This window comes from Barbus barbus (genome assembly GCF_936440315.1).
Source record: "Barbus barbus genome assembly, chromosome: 45".
NCBI classification, from domain to species: domain Eukaryota; kingdom Metazoa; phylum Chordata; class Actinopteri; order Cypriniformes; family Cyprinidae; genus Barbus; species Barbus barbus.
The window spans coordinates 12370267-12387269 of NC_136723.1; the positions used below are offsets into that span (position 1 = coordinate 12370267).

General features: G+C 36.2%; 2 protein-coding genes across 4 annotated transcripts in view; one reads left to right on the forward strand and one right to left on the reverse strand.

Moving 5' to 3' along the window:
- LOC306864330 (T-complex protein 1 subunit theta) overlaps window positions 1-16716 on the forward strand; it is a 163546-nt gene extending 146830 nt beyond the window's left edge. The window contains exons 1-16 of one of the 3 annotated variants that reach the window (XM_079408291.1): window positions 9598-9755; window positions 10766-10856; window positions 10940-11019; window positions 11162-11311; window positions 11985-12165; window positions 12274-12335; window positions 12424-12561; window positions 12719-12897; window positions 13012-13078; window positions 13201-13288; window positions 14696-14811; window positions 14885-14956; window positions 15035-15199; window positions 15318-15437; window positions 15557-15689; window positions 16455-16716. In XM_079408291.1, coding sequence (XP_079264417.1) covers window positions 9696-9755; window positions 10766-10856; window positions 10940-11019; window positions 11162-11311; window positions 11985-12165; window positions 12274-12335; window positions 12424-12561; window positions 12719-12897; window positions 13012-13078; window positions 13201-13288; window positions 14696-14811; window positions 14885-14956; window positions 15035-15199; window positions 15318-15437; window positions 15557-15664 — 1677 coding nt within the window. In that variant the 5' untranslated portion in view covers window positions 9598-9695 and the 3' untranslated portion in view covers window positions 15665-15689; window positions 16455-16716. Of the gene's footprint in view, window positions 1-9597; window positions 9756-10656; window positions 10857-10939; window positions 11020-11161; window positions 11312-11984; window positions 12166-12273; window positions 12336-12423; window positions 12562-12718; window positions 12898-13011; window positions 13079-13200; window positions 13289-14695; window positions 14812-14884; window positions 14957-15034; window positions 15200-15317; window positions 15438-15556; window positions 15690-16454 lie in introns of those variants that run through there. The other 2 variants (XM_079408292.1, XM_079408293.1) reach the window with 2 other exon arrangements.
- On the reverse strand, window positions 256-8012 carry LOC306864339 (MAP3K7 C-terminal-like protein; the record flags this gene model as incomplete). Its single annotated transcript, XM_079408303.1, has 4 exons — window positions 256-436; window positions 1646-1761; window positions 3769-3827; window positions 7937-8012. 4 exons carry the CDS (start codon window positions 8010-8012, stop codon window positions 256-258), a joined length of 432 nt encoding a protein of 143 aa, XP_079264429.1.
- Window positions 16717-17003: the final 287 nt, after the last annotated feature.

A 17003-nucleotide genomic window follows, 5' to 3' on the forward strand; every position in this document is an offset into this window, starting at 1 on the left:
GAATGCGATGTCAAACATATATGAGTGAGGCGACCGCTCAGCTCAAGTTTGGGCCACAAGACCATCCGCTCTGAAATAGACCCATATTAGCTTAAAATATAAATATACACTGATTAAGTCTCTCAGTCTAAGCACACTGATTCAAGATCAGTTTTCTGCTTCAGTACATTACACAAGCACTGAAGAAATGCTGAGATGTTTATAAGCCATAGTGGAGACCCAGAGGTGAAAGCTCTGTCGCACTGGTGTCAAAGGTCACGAGGAGCCCTGCCTCTTTTGACTGATCACTCGGAGCGTCTCTAGCTGCTGTGCGCGTTGGCTATGGACTGTTATCAGATTTTGGTTCTCTTCTGTAAGTATCCTGTATTCCTCCTCAAGTCGTGCAAACTCCATCGACACCTTTTCATCCTCTAGCAGCTCTGTCATGAGCTCTCTCCTGAGCGTGATAAACACAAACATGTTATAATCATTCATTACATCACATATTTTATTGACTGTATTTAATGTAATGATGATATGAAAGGTGTGTGCCAAAATAACATATTATGTGGGCTGGGTGTCAGAGAGGTGACCACAGTTGGTGGTTCTGTACCTGAAACTATTTAATAGGAAGTGAAACTGTCAATGCCATAGCTTAGGGTACCTGTGTTGACACAATGATCTCAATTGGAAAAAATATATATATTATAGACAGTAGATGTCTAGATGCAGAGACTTGTCTGTGGTTTGTAATGTTTCACTAGCTCACAAAGGCACTGAGCCAGTGGGTGATCTACATATGGCCTTTGGACCATAGTTAACTGTTTGAGCAGGGTTGTAATGTGGTGACAGCCACGTTTCTGTGTCTTGTGTTTAATTTGAACGGTTAAAATGTGAAAAACAATAGGTTAAAAGTGTTTAACTGCACAAAGATGAATTAAAAACATATACAGTATGTCACTAGAGAACATCAGAAATGGTACTCTAGTTGAGCTTGGTGTTTTATCTAAATTCAGTGTATTTTGAAAAAAAATTCATGTGTTTTCCTCTTTAGGAAAAATAAATAAAATCAGAGAGAGAGCACAAACACTGGAAATTTACAGTGGCATTTAGACGAAAGAAAGGTCTTGTGTTTTCCATCTATAAATAGAACCAGACTAAATGAAGGTGTGCAGCTATAATGTTAGTTATGTTTGCATACATTTTCATGACTAGTTTACAAGTTATTGTAATATACAATGTGATTACAAATGCACTTTTTAAAACTCAACTAGGTGTTTCAAAAAAGAGTTGTTTGGAATCCTAAAAAAGTGGAGTATACTTGTTATAGGCTTTAAAGTGCACTTTCGTTTTCATCAAAGTGTGGTTTTGCAATGTAAATGTTAAAAAAACAAAAAGTCCTGCATACCACCCCAATACAGTATTACAGGTCTTGTCATGATTACACAGGCCTATTTTAACCATAGAGCAGCATGACAATGGCAGCTTTGATCAATAGTCTGTTCATACTTACAACAATGTGTGTCTTCATACAGAACATATTGTATCAGAGTATTTATTGATCGTACAAACATAATGGGATTCTAATTGGGTAATTAACAGAATTTGAAAACAATCTCAGTAATATCAGAATACGTGTTTGTGTTTTGAGTTATTTTCAGCTTACTTTCTGTCTTCCAGCGTGGCGATTTCATGTTTGACCTGGTTGAACTCGTTGGCCATCTTGCAGTGGTTGCTGTATACTTCTATGGACTCCTTTAGAGACCGACACGGCAGCACAGGCTAGTGAGGAAGGTAATGAGATTATTACATCACATTTTTTTTATTGTGTTTTATTTTTTCCTAATACTTCAGAACAAACCACAATTGCTCTTTTTAATGAGTTAGATGACACATAGTCTGTCTGTCTATATATTGTAGCTGCAGTGACTGGAGATGAATTCAGGAACTTCGTTTTTTAGGATGTTATATTTGGATTGTCTGCTACATCCTGGAATATACACAGAATCGTCATTCGGCCTGACAAGAGGGTTTCAATCAATAGATGAAACATCATATGTGGAAACAGTTTGTGAGACGCTTGAATTTTTTATTCCTTTTGTGTCAGGAACTTCTTCTTTCACAATGACTCACGCCACAGTCCTACAGAATATCATCCACGCGACAAAACGCTTCAACTTCTCCCAGTTTTTCCCCTAATGTGTGGGTGTGCATGTTAAGTCCAGCCTATGATTTCTGATGTCAGCATTTCAGAGAGGGACACTTTTATGGGGAATCTTCCAGAAATTTAAATAAATTGAAATAATTAGATAAACAGCTTTATAGATTGCTAAAAGATAAAGATTACAGATTTTTTTTAAATCTACACAATAGTCAGCACATTTCATGATGCGAAGAGACACATGCAAGCTCTTAGAGTTTTGCTTTAGCCTTTTTCGCTAAAAAAAAAAAAAACAGTCTGAGAGAGTATTTGATATTAGTGACAAGGCCTTTTTTGTATCAGTAATGTACTAGTTATGAGGAAATTGTATGAGAAAAAGTTCTAGTCATGCTGTCAACGATTAAAACCGACCCTTCATGTCAGCATGAAACAGCATTCACTCTCCATTTTACTTGCGTAATGTACCGTATCTTTGAGTTTAACAACATATTTAAAGGGGAGAAAAAGTTGGCCAGGACATTTTGTGGAATTGACTGGACTGTGAAAAGTTAAAGGACGTCACCCAAAAAAGAAAACCAAGTTATTACATTTTGATCAATGATTATGAGGAAGTATTTATTTTTCACAATGTTCACAATAAGACCTAAAAATATCTATTAGATATACATAGTGTGTCATTTATGAGCTAAATGTTTTTATTTAATGTTTTTTATTTAATAAAGATTTTGTAATAAAGATCTTTATTTAATAACAATCAAACAACTACAATAATAATTAATAAAACTAATGGGCTTCTAGTGACAAAGATGAAATGTTTTTATATTATATTTATGTCATAAAGATTTTATAATAAAGATTTGTATTTAATAATAATATTAATAATAGTAACAACAGCAATAATAATAATACAACTGATGGGCTTCTAGTGAAAAATATTTTTTGTAAAGGTTTTTAATGAATAATTATCCGTTAATAAATGATAAATGCTATATTTATATTATGTATTGATAATAATAATAATAATAATTCATGGGCTTCTAATGGTAAAAAATTAAATGTACTTAATAAATGTATTTTAATAATAATAATAATAAATGATGGACTTGTAGTGGCAAAAAATAAATGTAGTTATTATTTTGCATTAATAATGGTATTTTTTAATAATAATAATAATAATAATAACATTATTTAATATACATTTATTTTTTCTTTCAAATTTATCATTTGTCATTTTGATATTATCATTCAATTTTGATTTCCAGTTAAGTCTAATGATAACTTAAAAGTAAATAAAACTGATGCCATCTTGTGGTCCTATAGAAGCATTACTGAAACATTTCCTTGATGAAAAAGTTGGATTCTCTATATGTCCCATTAAATAAACTGAATAAAAGTTGTGTGTCAAACTGAAAATAGTCAAAGGAGGAACAAATGTCCTCAGTCAAGGAAGAGACAACGACAAACCTTTTAAAACAGCAGTAATCTTTAGTTGTGAGATATAATGTATAATATCTACTACTACTATCAGAGGCGTATTACAGCTGTATTCTCCAGCAGACTCAGTAATTGTATTCTAAGCATGCAGTACTATGCTGTCATGTTTTAAACAGATTATTTATAAACTTTACCTGCAGGCGTTGCTCAAGGTCAGGGAATGATGGAAGGAGATCCTCTGCATCTTTCAACTCTGAGAGGAAAAGAAAGCCAGAGGAACATGTCTGAAATGAGAATGCTAATGTTTAAGATCTTTACTCCAAGGCCTTAGTGGTGACATCTACATCCATCTAATCAGCTAAATCATACCACAGTGCACACGACACCACAGCATGTCCAGTTAGCTGTTTACACTGATCCAGGTCCAGTTTCATAGTGTAAACATACATGTGGCCATTCACCTAGAAACTGCTTCCAGATCAGTGCCAAAAGCCAAACTTGAGCACCAGCTGTTCGGCCATGGACTCTAAATCCCGAACGGACAGATTGAAAGTAACTATCTCCCAGGTTCTTCATAATGACTTGTCTTTAACGAGCACTCTGACAGACAGCTTGTCTGCTCTGATTCCCGCCATGCCAGCTATGTCCAAGTGGGGCTCACTCACTCACTCTGAGAATCCTCTGATGCAACCAGCTAAAAACAGGCCTGTTTACAGTCGTGCATCAGCCAGACGGCCAATTAAAAGATAAATATACATTCAAATTTGCAAGGGTATTATCTGAAACATGATATGCACGTGATTCCTGCAGAATGTGGCCAGGTGGGGAGCAGCATGACACTTTCATTAATTGAAATGAAATGGCTAACTGACTGCATATATATATATTATTTTGAATTTTGTATTTTTTTCCCCACTTCATCAGTCTTTCATTGTTTTATATAAGATAGATATAGACATTTTTGCAAATGTTTAAAATATTTATAGAACATATAATTTCATATAAGAATTTTATTATGTATAATAAGAATAAGAATAATAACAACATTTTTAAATATTGAGATTATTTATTAGTTTGTTATAAAATCATTATTATTTATTTTAGCATTTAATTTAGTTAAAATTAAGCATTTCACTTTACTCAAATGGTCTCCACAGTCACCAGATCTCAATCCAATAGAGCAACTTTGGGATGTCGTGGAACGGGAGATTTGCATCATGGATGTGCAGCCGACAAATCTGCAGCAACTGCGTGATGCTGTCATGTCAATATGGACCAAAATCTCTGAGGAATGTTTCCAACACCTTGTTGAATCTATGCCACGAAGAATTAAGGCAGTTCTGAAGGCAAAAGGGGGCCCAACCCGGTACTAGCAAGGTGTACCATAAAGTGGCCGGTGAGTGTGTATATATATATATATATATATATATATATATATATATATATATATATATATATACAGTGCCCTCCAAAAGAAAAATGGGTGGGTTCAAACAAAAGGTGCTATCTTCTAAGTTGTGTATCAGATCCAGAAGGAAAAACCTGCAAATAAAAGCTGAAATGTTAATCTCTCATCTCATATTCATCTTTTGATGTCAAACCCAAATGTTTTCAGTCTACAGGAAAAAAAAGGAATTGGCCTTACTGTTCCAATACTTTTGGAGGGCACTGTATATATATATATACATACATACATACACTCACCGGCCACTTTATTAGGTACACCTGTTAAATTGCTTGGTAACACAAATTGCTAATCAGCCAATCACATGGCAGCAACTCAATGCATTTAGGCATGTAGATGTGGTGAAGACGACTTGCTGAAGTTCAAACCGAGCATCAGAATGGGGAGGAAAGGGGATTTAAGTGACTTCGAACGTGGAATGGTTTTTGGTGGTCTGAGTATTTCAAAAACTGCTGATCTACTGGGATTTTCACACACAACCATCTCTAGGGTTTACAGAGAATGGTCCGAAAAAGAGAAAATATCCAGTGAGCGGCAGTTGTGTGGACGAAAATGCCTTGTTGATGTCAAAGGTCAGAGGAGAATGGGCAGACTGGTTAGAGATGATAGAAAGGCAACAGTAACTCAAATAACCACTCGTTACAACCAAGGTATGCAGAATACTATCTCTGACAGCACAACACGTCGAACCCTGAAGCAGATGGGCTACAGCAGCAGAAGACCACACCGGGTGCCGCTCCTGTCAGCTAAGAACAGGAAACGGAGGCTACGATTCGCACAGGCTCACCAAAATTGGACAACAGAAGATTGGAAAAACGTTGCCTGGTCTGATGAGTCTCGATTTCTGCTGCGACATTCAGATGTAGGGTCAGAATTTGGCCTAAAGAACATGAAAGCATGGCTCCATCCTGCCTTGTCTCAATGGTTCAGGCTGGTGGTGGTGGTGTAATGGTGTGGGGGATATTTTCTTGGCACACTTTGGGCTCCTTAGTACCAATTGAGCATCTTTTAAACGCCACAGCCTACCTGAGTATTGTTGCTGACCATGTCCATCCCTTTATGACTACAGTGTACCCATCTTCTGATGGCTACTTCCAGCAGGATAATGCACCATGTCACAAAGCTCAAATCATCTCAGACTGGTTTCTTGAACATGACAATGAGTTCACTTTACTCAATTGGCCTCCACAGTCACCAGATCTCAATCCAAAAGAGCACCTATGGGATGTGGTGGAACGGGAGATTCAACAGTCTCAATCAACAGGCAATCTATGCCACGAAGAATTAAGGCAGTTCTGAAGGCAAAAGGGGGTCCAACCTGGTACTAGCAAGGTGTACCTAATAAAGTGGCCAGTAAGTGTACATATGTGTGTGTAGTATTAATTTTTATGTATATATAATTATAGAATTTTATATTAGCATTATTTTATGTAGAATATTAGTGTGTGTAGAATTATTATTTTTTGTATAATTATAGAATATTATATTAGAATTAATTTATGGATAATAATAGTACTATTTATTCAAGTTTATTAGCACTTTTCACTATGCAAATCGTTGCAAAGCAGCTTTACAGAAAATTAAAGTTTCTACATTATATTTAGTAATAACTTATCAGTGGTGACTATCTCAAGTTTATGTCCATATGGCAGAAATGTACGGTAAAAATCAAGCAGTTTGTTAATGTCATGTAATCAAACAGATGGTGAACACTATTAACAGCAATTATTATATGTTGAGATCAAACTTATAGCAAAACTTGGTATTTTTGTATGTTGTCTGAGGGTTAGCATCATCTGAGGTCCTCTGGGGGGGTCGGCATCATCTCTTCTCAGGTGTTCGGTCATCTCAGGTCTTTATAAGGGCTGGATCCAGACTGTATATATGTATTTGTGTGTGTGTGTGGGATTAAATTTGTTTGTATGTATAATTTTGGAATTTTCATTTTATATTAGAATTATTTTATGTATAATAATAGTGTGTGTATAGTGTATTCTGTGTGTAGTTTTCTGCATATATTGTAGAATTTATATCAGAATTACTGTATGTATAATAATGGATTAATAATTATATATATATATTTATAATAATTGTGTAAGTAACACACGCGCACACACAATTGCTTTTATTATTTATTTATTTGTGTTTTTTTTTGTTTTTGTTTTGGAGTTATGAAAATGTATTTTAGTTTAGCTTTTGTTCTCCACAGTTGTTATTTTTAATTTGTTTATTTCAGTTAAACTAAATTATTTATTTTATAGTTTTCATAAATGAGTGGCTGTTAATTGTACACACACACACACACACACACACACACACACACACACACAAGTAAAGAAGGAAGGATTATGGGAAAGAAGACTAAAATATAGCATGTTTATGTGTAGGACTCTATTTGTGTACCACTTTTGGGAAATAAAAAATAAAGTATGCAGGGCGAAGTAGCAGCGAAGCGTGAAGTATTGAATGCTTTTAAATTTAGGCCAGTGTTCTAAAAGCAAATGAGTGAATCATGCAGCACTGAGGTATTAAAACAGAAACCTGATGCTGCAATGTCCAGGCAGCAGCTGCCATCAAAGCATTTGCCCGAATAGCTGTAAAACACTTTGACAGCGCTGATGACTTTGTGGCTAGGTAGATATTTTGTTTTTAAGATGCCAGAGATCAACTAAAATAGAGGGGGCACCTGTTTCTTTGTAAAGGATGGCAAAAGTTGAATTGATCCCACATGAGAGGCTTTGGGTGGGTTTTGCTTGTTGCCATTTTGGTAGAAGTCACACATCGTATGGGCCGTGCAGAGCGGGGGACACAACTCTATTTTAGTCTCTCAATCACAGTGTCTTTGTCACAAGCATGTAAATATCTAAAATAATAATCTGGATATTCTTAACCGATACCTGAGGTTTCGTCGAGGCTGAAAGCGATTTGTACTTCAGGTTTATCTGCAGAGACTCGTCTAGTTGAGGTGATCATTTATTCCTAGAAAAAGAGCATATGTGGATTAAACAGGTGGATATGAACCTTATTTATGCTTCAGATGTATGAGATCAGCAGCCTTTCATGGGTCATGAGAAGGTTTCATCATGTGTCCAAAGTTGCATCAGGGATTAAACAATTGAGATAAATCCTCTTCCAGCCAGCAAATGAGATCATACCTGTGTATTGGCGGCCCAGTGTTTCTTAGTGTTGAAATGACTTATGAAATCATATTTGTGTATGTTTATAGTAATACTATATGTATATTGACTATACTTTATATATATATATATATATATATATTTACAGAAGATTGAAAGCCCAATGTTAATGTCATGAAAAGTATGAAAAGGCTGCTATAACCTGTTAAAAAGGTTCATTGACTACTGTAACTTTACTTTGTTAAAGCTAAAAGAAGATTTTTAAGAAGTTTGATTTGTTACATATGACTATAGGAAACCATAAGAACCCCTTACCTGACAGTAGAAACGTATTTACAGAAAACTCTCTAATACAAATCTTCAAAGAGCCTCAAGAGTCGCTCAGAGCTGAAGACACTCCATTGAGAATCCTGTAGATCTTCTTCACTGTGTTTATACTGTAAAAAGTCACTGTAAACTAGTCGTAATCCTCGTAGTGTACACTGAGAAGCCAAAAGCAGGTTCACAAGTACAGCCAAAGTAATCACGGCTCTTCAGCAGGAGGCTGTCAGAGTGGCACTGTGATTCTGAGTGTGCCAGCCAGACGCCAATTAAATGGCTCAGATGGCATGACTTTACACTACAACAATGTCCATCCCTCCAATCAGCTTTGAGTCACCCACACATTCACAAGAACAATGCAAAGTAGTTTTCTACTTTCTTTAGAAGATGGTTCAGGTTTATGATTTGTAACTTTTTCATAGCTATGTACATCAAATTGATTGGAAAACATGGGTCACACAGAAAAGCAATTAAAATATATTTAAAATATATGTTTAAAAAGATATGTAAAAATGACATTAAAAAAGATATTTAAAATAAAGTAGATTAAATAAAACAGATTAATAAATAGCATAATAAATCAATACAGTATAAGTTCAAATATTAATTGGCCTCAAACAAATTATAACAATTAATTAGATTATTCATTAATTTAAAGTGATATGAATACTTCACAATATATATGAGGTAAATAAATCATTTATTATTCTATTATTTATTAATCTATTTTATTTAGTCTACTTTATTTTAAATATCTTTATATTTGTATTGCATTGTTTAATGTTTTTAAAGTATATTTTTATATTTGTATTTAGAAATTTAAAATGAAATAAAAATATAAAGATATATAAAATGAAATATAACAAAATAATAAATAATAGTTATTTGATGATCTTAAACTAAATTAGACTAATATTCATAAATTTATATTAGACTAAATTCATAAATTCAATTGGCTCAGAAAAAAACCAAAACTAATTATAACATATACTATGCTCACATACTCACTCATAAATAAATAAATTAATTTTGGGTGGGGATCAATCGACTCAATCGGCGCTCCACTCTCTCGTCTGTCTGGATCAGTAATCCGTGTTTCTGCGCTCATCAGCGGTGCCTAATATTCTTTCTTAACTGCGTGCTTCTCGTGCGCTGTAGCCTCATCCTGCATCAGTAATATCTGTCTTATCTGCTCAAAATGGCTCTTCACGTCCCCAAAGCCCCGGGCTTTGCTCAGATGTTAAAGGATGGTGCGAAGGTAGGGCTTTTGAAGCAGTGTTTTGCTCGTATTGTGTTGTTTTTAGAGCGCACACAGTGACTCCTCATAGAGGTTTCTAGAACATGGGCCTCACAGCGCGCACAAGTTACCGGTAAAACCAGCACAGCTTCAGACTTCAACAGAAGGATAATATTTTGTACAAGGCCGTCACTACCATTAGGTCTTAATGAAATATCGTGGTTTTGACAGTAATTGTGTTTCGTTAGAAAGTAACGGATGAATGAAGTTAGCATGTTAGCTGAAGACATGTGCCACTGACAGATAGACACTGCGCACACCTCCATCACTCACACAACTGAGTTATAGCTAATATTAGGAAGGTAATTAATTTTGGTTAGCTGTAGAATCACAAAACTATTTAAATGTACTGTTTTATTTAACGTCTTTAAAAAAATGCATGAGTAATCCAACAATAAAGGATGCAGTTCCCCATAAAAGGGCAGTTCCCCAATCGGAATCTCTGGATATTCGGTTTGTTGATATGCTGATCAGATCGTTTAATTAATTTGCTTTGAGATTTTGTGTTTTTAATTTCCAGTTCATTTGCTTTTGTAACAGTTTAGCTTCTAAAAATTAAGTATTTGAGATTTTTGAATAGATATTGACGTCCATAGCTCTTGACAAAAACAGTTTTGATAAATATAACTATAATAGCAAATATGATAACTACTACTCGTGGTTCTTTCTGTTAGATCTATACCAGTGTAGCATTGCTTTCTGTTTTCTTCGCATGACAGCAATGGTGTGTGAATCTACAATTACTGCATGATATGCAAAGTTTCTCAGAGAAATATTACTCTATACATTATAGAAATTTCAACTATATCTCCCCCCCCCCCCCCCCCCCCGCCTTGTATTTCACTTTGAAATAATCAACAAGCATGTTACTCCGCTCTGAATACTGAAACCGCTAACCAGCCCCAAATGTTTTGTTTTCAAAATATGAAATGACTTTTGACTTACGTTTGCTATTTGTTTTCCACAATCAGCACTATTCAGGTCTTGAGGAGGCTGTTTTCAGGAACATCCAGGCATGCAAAGAACTGGCACAGACCACAAGAACTGCATACGGACCCAATGGTGAGGATTATTGGTTCACTATGATGTATTAGACCTTTTTAGTGATATCACTGACTGTCACATGATCATTTAATTCTTTTTAGGTATGAACAAAATGGTCATCAACCACTTGGAGAAACTCTTTGTCACAAATGACGCTGCCACCATTCTCAGAGAGCTGGAGGTAAATAATAGTAATTGTGATAAAAACAAGAACCAATGCCTTCCAATTATAAATTATAATTGGAAGAATATATGTATCTTTTATTATTTATTTATATTTGTAAATGTCTCTCTCTCTTTTTTTCTTTCTTCCTTCCATCAAGGTTCAGCACCCAGCAGCCAGAATGATCGTAATGGCATCCCACATGCAAGAGCAGGAAGTAGGCGATGGCACAAACTTTGTGCTGGTGTTTGCTGGTGCTCTGCTGGAGCTTGCAGAAGAGCTGTTGAGGATGGGCCTGTCTGTTTCAGAGGTCAGTAAACAACCACACTAATGCAGTACGTCACTGTCTGGAAAGAGGTTTGCATTAAGTGGTATAAAAAAAAAAAAAGGATCTCAACCCAAAGTTTGGTTCCCATGCTAAAAAATATGTATTTGTTTAGAATGTTTTATGTAACTTTTCTGGGTCAAAACAGACCTGGGTTAAATGTGACCCTGGACCACAAAACCTGTCATAAGTAGCACGGGTATATTTGTAGCAATAGCCAACAAAACATTGTATGGGTCAAAATGATCGATTTTTCTTTTATGCCAAAAATCATTAGGATATTAAGTAAAGATCTTGTTCCATGAAAATATTTTGTAAATTTCCTACTGTAAATATTTTAAAACTTAATTTTTGTTTAGTAATATGTATTGCTAAGAACTTAATTTGGACAACTTTAAATGCAACTTTCTCAATATTTAGATTTTTTTTGCACCCTCAGATTCCAGATGTTCAAATAGTTGTATCTCTGCCAAATATTGTTCTTTCCTAACAAGTGATGTATAAAACTCAATTTAAAAAAATTGACATTTATGACTGGTTTTGTGGTCCAAGGTCACAAATAGTATGATTAATCGCTGCAAATTAATTTTAAGTTATATAATTTATTTGCATTGTTGATAGCATGTTTGCCTGAGCTGATGATTATGTTGAACCCCAGGTGATTGAGGGTTATGAGATGGCATGTAAGAAAACTCTGGAGATTCTGCCCGACTGTGTCTGTTCATCTGCGAAGAACCTGCACAATCTGGATGAGGCCACAGCCATGATCCGCTCAGCCGTCATGAGCAAACAGTACGGCAACGAGGACTTCCTGGCCAACCTCATCGCACAGGCCTGCGGTAAGACATGATTGCTTCGGTGTACTCTGGGAAAGTTCAGTTTATTTTGTGATAGTGTTTATTTAATTTAATTTGAATCATCTTATTTATTTACTACTTATTTTACAGTCTCAATCTTCCCTGAGTCTGGCAATTTCAATGTCGATAATGTCAGAGTGTGCAAAATTTTGGTAAGTAGAACCTGAATTTAGGCACCGCTTTAAAGGAATGAGGTGTCTGTGGGTCAGTTTCAGTTATTTGTTTATTTTTTCTTTGTAGGGCTGTGGACTGAACTCTTCCACGATGCTTCATGGGATGGTATTTAAGAAAGAGACCGAAGGAGACGTCACGTCAGTGAAAGACGCAAAGATAGCAGTGTTCTCCTGTCTGTTTGACTGCATGGTTACTGAAACAAAGGTTGGAAAAATGCTTATTGAATTGGATTAGATGGACCTTTTGTATCTATGGGTTGACAGTATTTCTTTTGTATGTTGTTCAAGAAATGTGCTTTAAATCATGTTCTCCTTTGCTTTTGGGCTTTCTTCTTTCAATATTTCTTTCTGATTCTTCACAGGGAACAGTACTTATAAAGAACGCAGAGGAGCTCGTGAATTTCAGTAAAGGAGAAGAGGACCTGATGGAGGCCCAGGTGAAGTCTATCGCTGATTCAGGGGCCAATGTGGTTGTGACTGGGGGCAAAGTTGCTGACATGGCCCTTCATTACGCCAACAAGTACAAGCTCATGGTGGTCAGGTGAGAAAAAGGAAGATCCCTTCTTTTTTGTGCTGCTTGATTCAGCATTTATTCAGGTTTATATGTGTTGGCTTGTTAAATCAGAATAAAAGCAAAATTTTTTGTTTGACCCAGGCTGAATTCAAAATGGGACCTCAGAAGACTATGCAAAACGGTGGGAGCCACAGCATTGCCCAGACTGGTGAGTTATTTTGAGTTAATGTTTCATGAGTGCACTTTGTATGATGTGAGTTGGTGACAAGCCAGTTGACATCATTATGGTCGCTCTGTGTCAGTCTCAATCTTGTTGATTTTTCAAAACAGACTCCCCCGACCCCAGAAGAGATGGGACACTGTGACAGTGTATACCTCTCTGAAGTTGGAGATACGCAGGTTGTGGTCTTCAAACATGGTAAGAAAAATCTAACACTATTTTTACTTGCTATACGTAATATATACGTGTGTGTTTGTTTGTGTGTGTAAAATAAATATGCATATATAGTTGAAGTCAAAACTTTACATGCACCTTTCAGAATCTGCAAAATGTTAATTATTTTACCAAAATAAGAGGGATCATACAAAATGCATGTTATTGTTTATTTAGTACTAACAACACAATATTAAGAATCAAGTGTATGTAAACTTGAACAAGGTAATTTTTTTACAAATTCAACTATTTTCTGTTGTGGACTATATGTAAACATCTTTTATGTGAAATATCTTATTCAGGTCAGTACTAAATAAACAATAACATGCATTTTGTATGATCCCTCTTATTTTGGTAAAATAATTAACATTTTGCAGATTCTGAAAGGTGCATGTAAAGTTTTAACTTAAGCTATATATGTGTATATATTAGGGGTGTAAGAAAATATCGATACACGTGAGTATCGCAATATTTTGTTTGGCGATACTGTATCGATTGTCCAAAACGGAATATCGATATTTAAAAAAAAAAAACATACAAGATTCATTGCAGTTGTTTCGTTTTGAGTTCATATCCCGGCCGCTAGTCTTCATCTCTGAACTTAAACAGTGACAGAAAATACTAGCATCAGCGCACTCCACTAATGTTATCGTTAATATAGTTCGCTGCCAGTAATGGAGGATGAAAGAATTGTTCCAGTTCTCGTTTCGATGTACAAAGCTGAAGTGTGGCACCATTTGGGCTTTTGTGGTAATATCCGGCCCGGGACCGCGGCGCGAGCGCAACCTCGGTTCTGCCGCTTGCCACATCCCGCGTTGAAGAGCCTTTGCGCGGCGGGCGGTAGAGTCGCCGCCAGCTGGAGCTTTCTCTCGTAATTCAGGGGTGTTTTGTGCAGTTGGGGCGGTGCTCGCGTCGCGGTCTCGGCGATTCCACGCGGAACATAAATACAAACTGAGAAAGTTAAAAAGTTCTGAGAATGCTTAACATCTGTATTTATTTGATTGTTTTCTTTAGGAATCCTGCAAGCACTTTATTTTTCATTGATATTAAGCAGATGTCATTTTTTGTTCAGATCAAATGTTATGACATTGTATGTCACAATTGTAAACTTAAACTGTGAAACTTTAAAGTAGAGTCTATAAATATATATTTTTATCTTTTTATAAAATACATTTTATACATACATTTAACTAAAGAATCATGCTAGTACTTGAATATTTCCCCCTTTACTCGTACGGCACAATAAGTGGTTCAATAATGTTGGATGTTACAGGGATGGACTTTTTTTCTTGAATATATAGTTTGTTAAACAAACTGAGCTTTGTAAATATTGTTTAGTCTGGGGGTGATGTATCCAGACAGCTCATGTCATCTCACTCCTTTTAATTCTAGATAAAGAGGATGGCGCCATCTCTACTTTAGTAATTCGTGGGTCCACAGACAACTTCATGGATGACATCGAGCGTGCTATCGATGATGGAGTTAACACCTTCAAAGTCCTTGCCAGGGTGAACTAATTTAAAAATATAAGTCTTTTAAATAATGACAAAATGTGACCCTAACAGAAACATTTCCCCTCAGGACGCACGTCTTTGTCCGGGTGCCGGTGCCACTGAAATTGAGCTGGCGAAACACATCACCTCCTACGGAGAAGTAAGCAAATCAGTCTCATCTCATTTTGCTGTTGGCGAAACCTGAAGAGTGTAAATAATTTGAACATGTCTTCTAAAGTCTTGCCCAGGCCTGGAGCAGTACGCCATCAAGAAGTTCGCAGAGGCGTTTGAAGTGCTGCCCCGTGCTCTGGCAGAGAACACTGGCGTCAAGGGCAATGAGCTGATCTCCAAACTGTACGCTGCGCACCACGAGGGCAACAAGAACTGTGGCTTTGATATTGAGGTGAGGGAACAAGAAGCTGTTTCTAATATGAAGACAAAACTGATATTAATAGAAAGAGGGACCCTAAATGTATTTTATGGTGTAATTGATGGCTATATACTTGTTTTAAACCATTCAGGGAGAGGGGCCTGCAGTGAGGGACATGATGGAGGCCGGTATCCTCGATCCATACCTGGCCAAGCACTGGGGAATCAAATTGGCCACAAACGCAGCCATCACCGTTCTCCGTGTGGATCAGGTTAGCTCTCCGCTTTACAATTATTTATCTTTCAGTTTCTTATTCCGTTCATGTTTATCAATTTAGGTGCTTTGTTAGCCTGTTACTTTCTGGATTATAATGTGATGTGTATATGCCAGATCATTATGGCAAAGCCAGCAGGGGGACCCAAAGCCCCCAAACAGCAAGGACACTGGGACAAAGATGGTTGGGATGAGGAGCCAGACAAATTTGATACACATCATTGATAAGAAATCCTAAATAATTGCAAAGGTGCACAAAAACACGCCACTGTTTGGAGTGCCTAACCACTGGAGTGTGAATCGGGTTGCATGAACACTGTGTGGAAATTCACCATGAATTTGTGGACAAAATGAGACTAGCCTGCTTTTATACCACAGATTAAAGTTACGTTGTTTAAATTGAGCTGAGAAGCATTAGTTGAGTTTAAGTTGGGTATAGCTCACCCCAAAGTGAAAATTGTCATTTACTCAATATCAAGTTGTTCCAAACCTATATGAGTTTCTTTCTTCTGTTGAACACACAAGAAGATATTTTGAAGAATGTAGGATGTTTTGAACCAAACTGCTGCTGGTAGCCATTGACTTCCGTAGTATATAAAAAAAAAAACAAAAAAAAAATAAAATACTGGCTACCAGCAACTGTTTGGTTACCAACATTGTTCAAAATTTCCTCTTTTTTTTTTTTTTGTTCAATAAGAAAGAAACTCACATGTTTGGAACCGCATGAGAATGAGTAAATTACACTATTTTCATATTTGGTTGAACAATCCCCTTTTAATTAAAGATAATGAGTATGATGGTTGTCTCCTAACTGTCTGTTTTAAACCTACTAAGTTCAAGATCTGTTTTTCTTCACGAGCATCACTAATTTATGTCGTTCTCTGTGACATTTTGGCACAATTTACTTGCATGCCGCATGCATTAAAAGCACTATTCCTCACAGGATATTGCACTGCGCACAAGTGACTGTCTTTTACTCTGTAAGTGTCTGACAATGTCTGCTTCTCCTCCACAGATTATAATGGCCAAGCCGGCTGGTGGACCCAAAGCTCCACAAGGAAAGAAGGACTGGGATGAGGATGAATGATGAATGATGTCACTAGCCTGTGTCTCCCTGTCACCGTCGTAGCTTTTCAAGTGTTGTGTATTTAATATCTAGCACCCATTCTTCTTGTGTTTTTTTTATTTTATTTTTTTTAGGAGAAGCAATCCACGTTAACAATGAGTGGCTCTGAGCTGTTATTCTGGTCTCAATAAAGGCGCTTGAGCTGTCAGCATCCTTGTCTCTTCTTTTAAATAATGCTTGGGGACAACAAAATGCAGCGTAATTATGCTTTGACATTCTTGAAAACGTATTAAACTTGCTTATTAAACTCTGAGTTACAACATTTACCCCCGGTTTCACAGAGAAGGCTTAAACCTAGTCCTAGATTAAAATCTAAATCTGAGTTGTTTCAACTGAAATACACTTGCTCTGACTGATCTTAAAATATAACAGTGCCTTTGTTTTGTCTCAAGATAGACACCAGTAATGTTTTTTGCTAAGTACGTTTATAAAAATTAC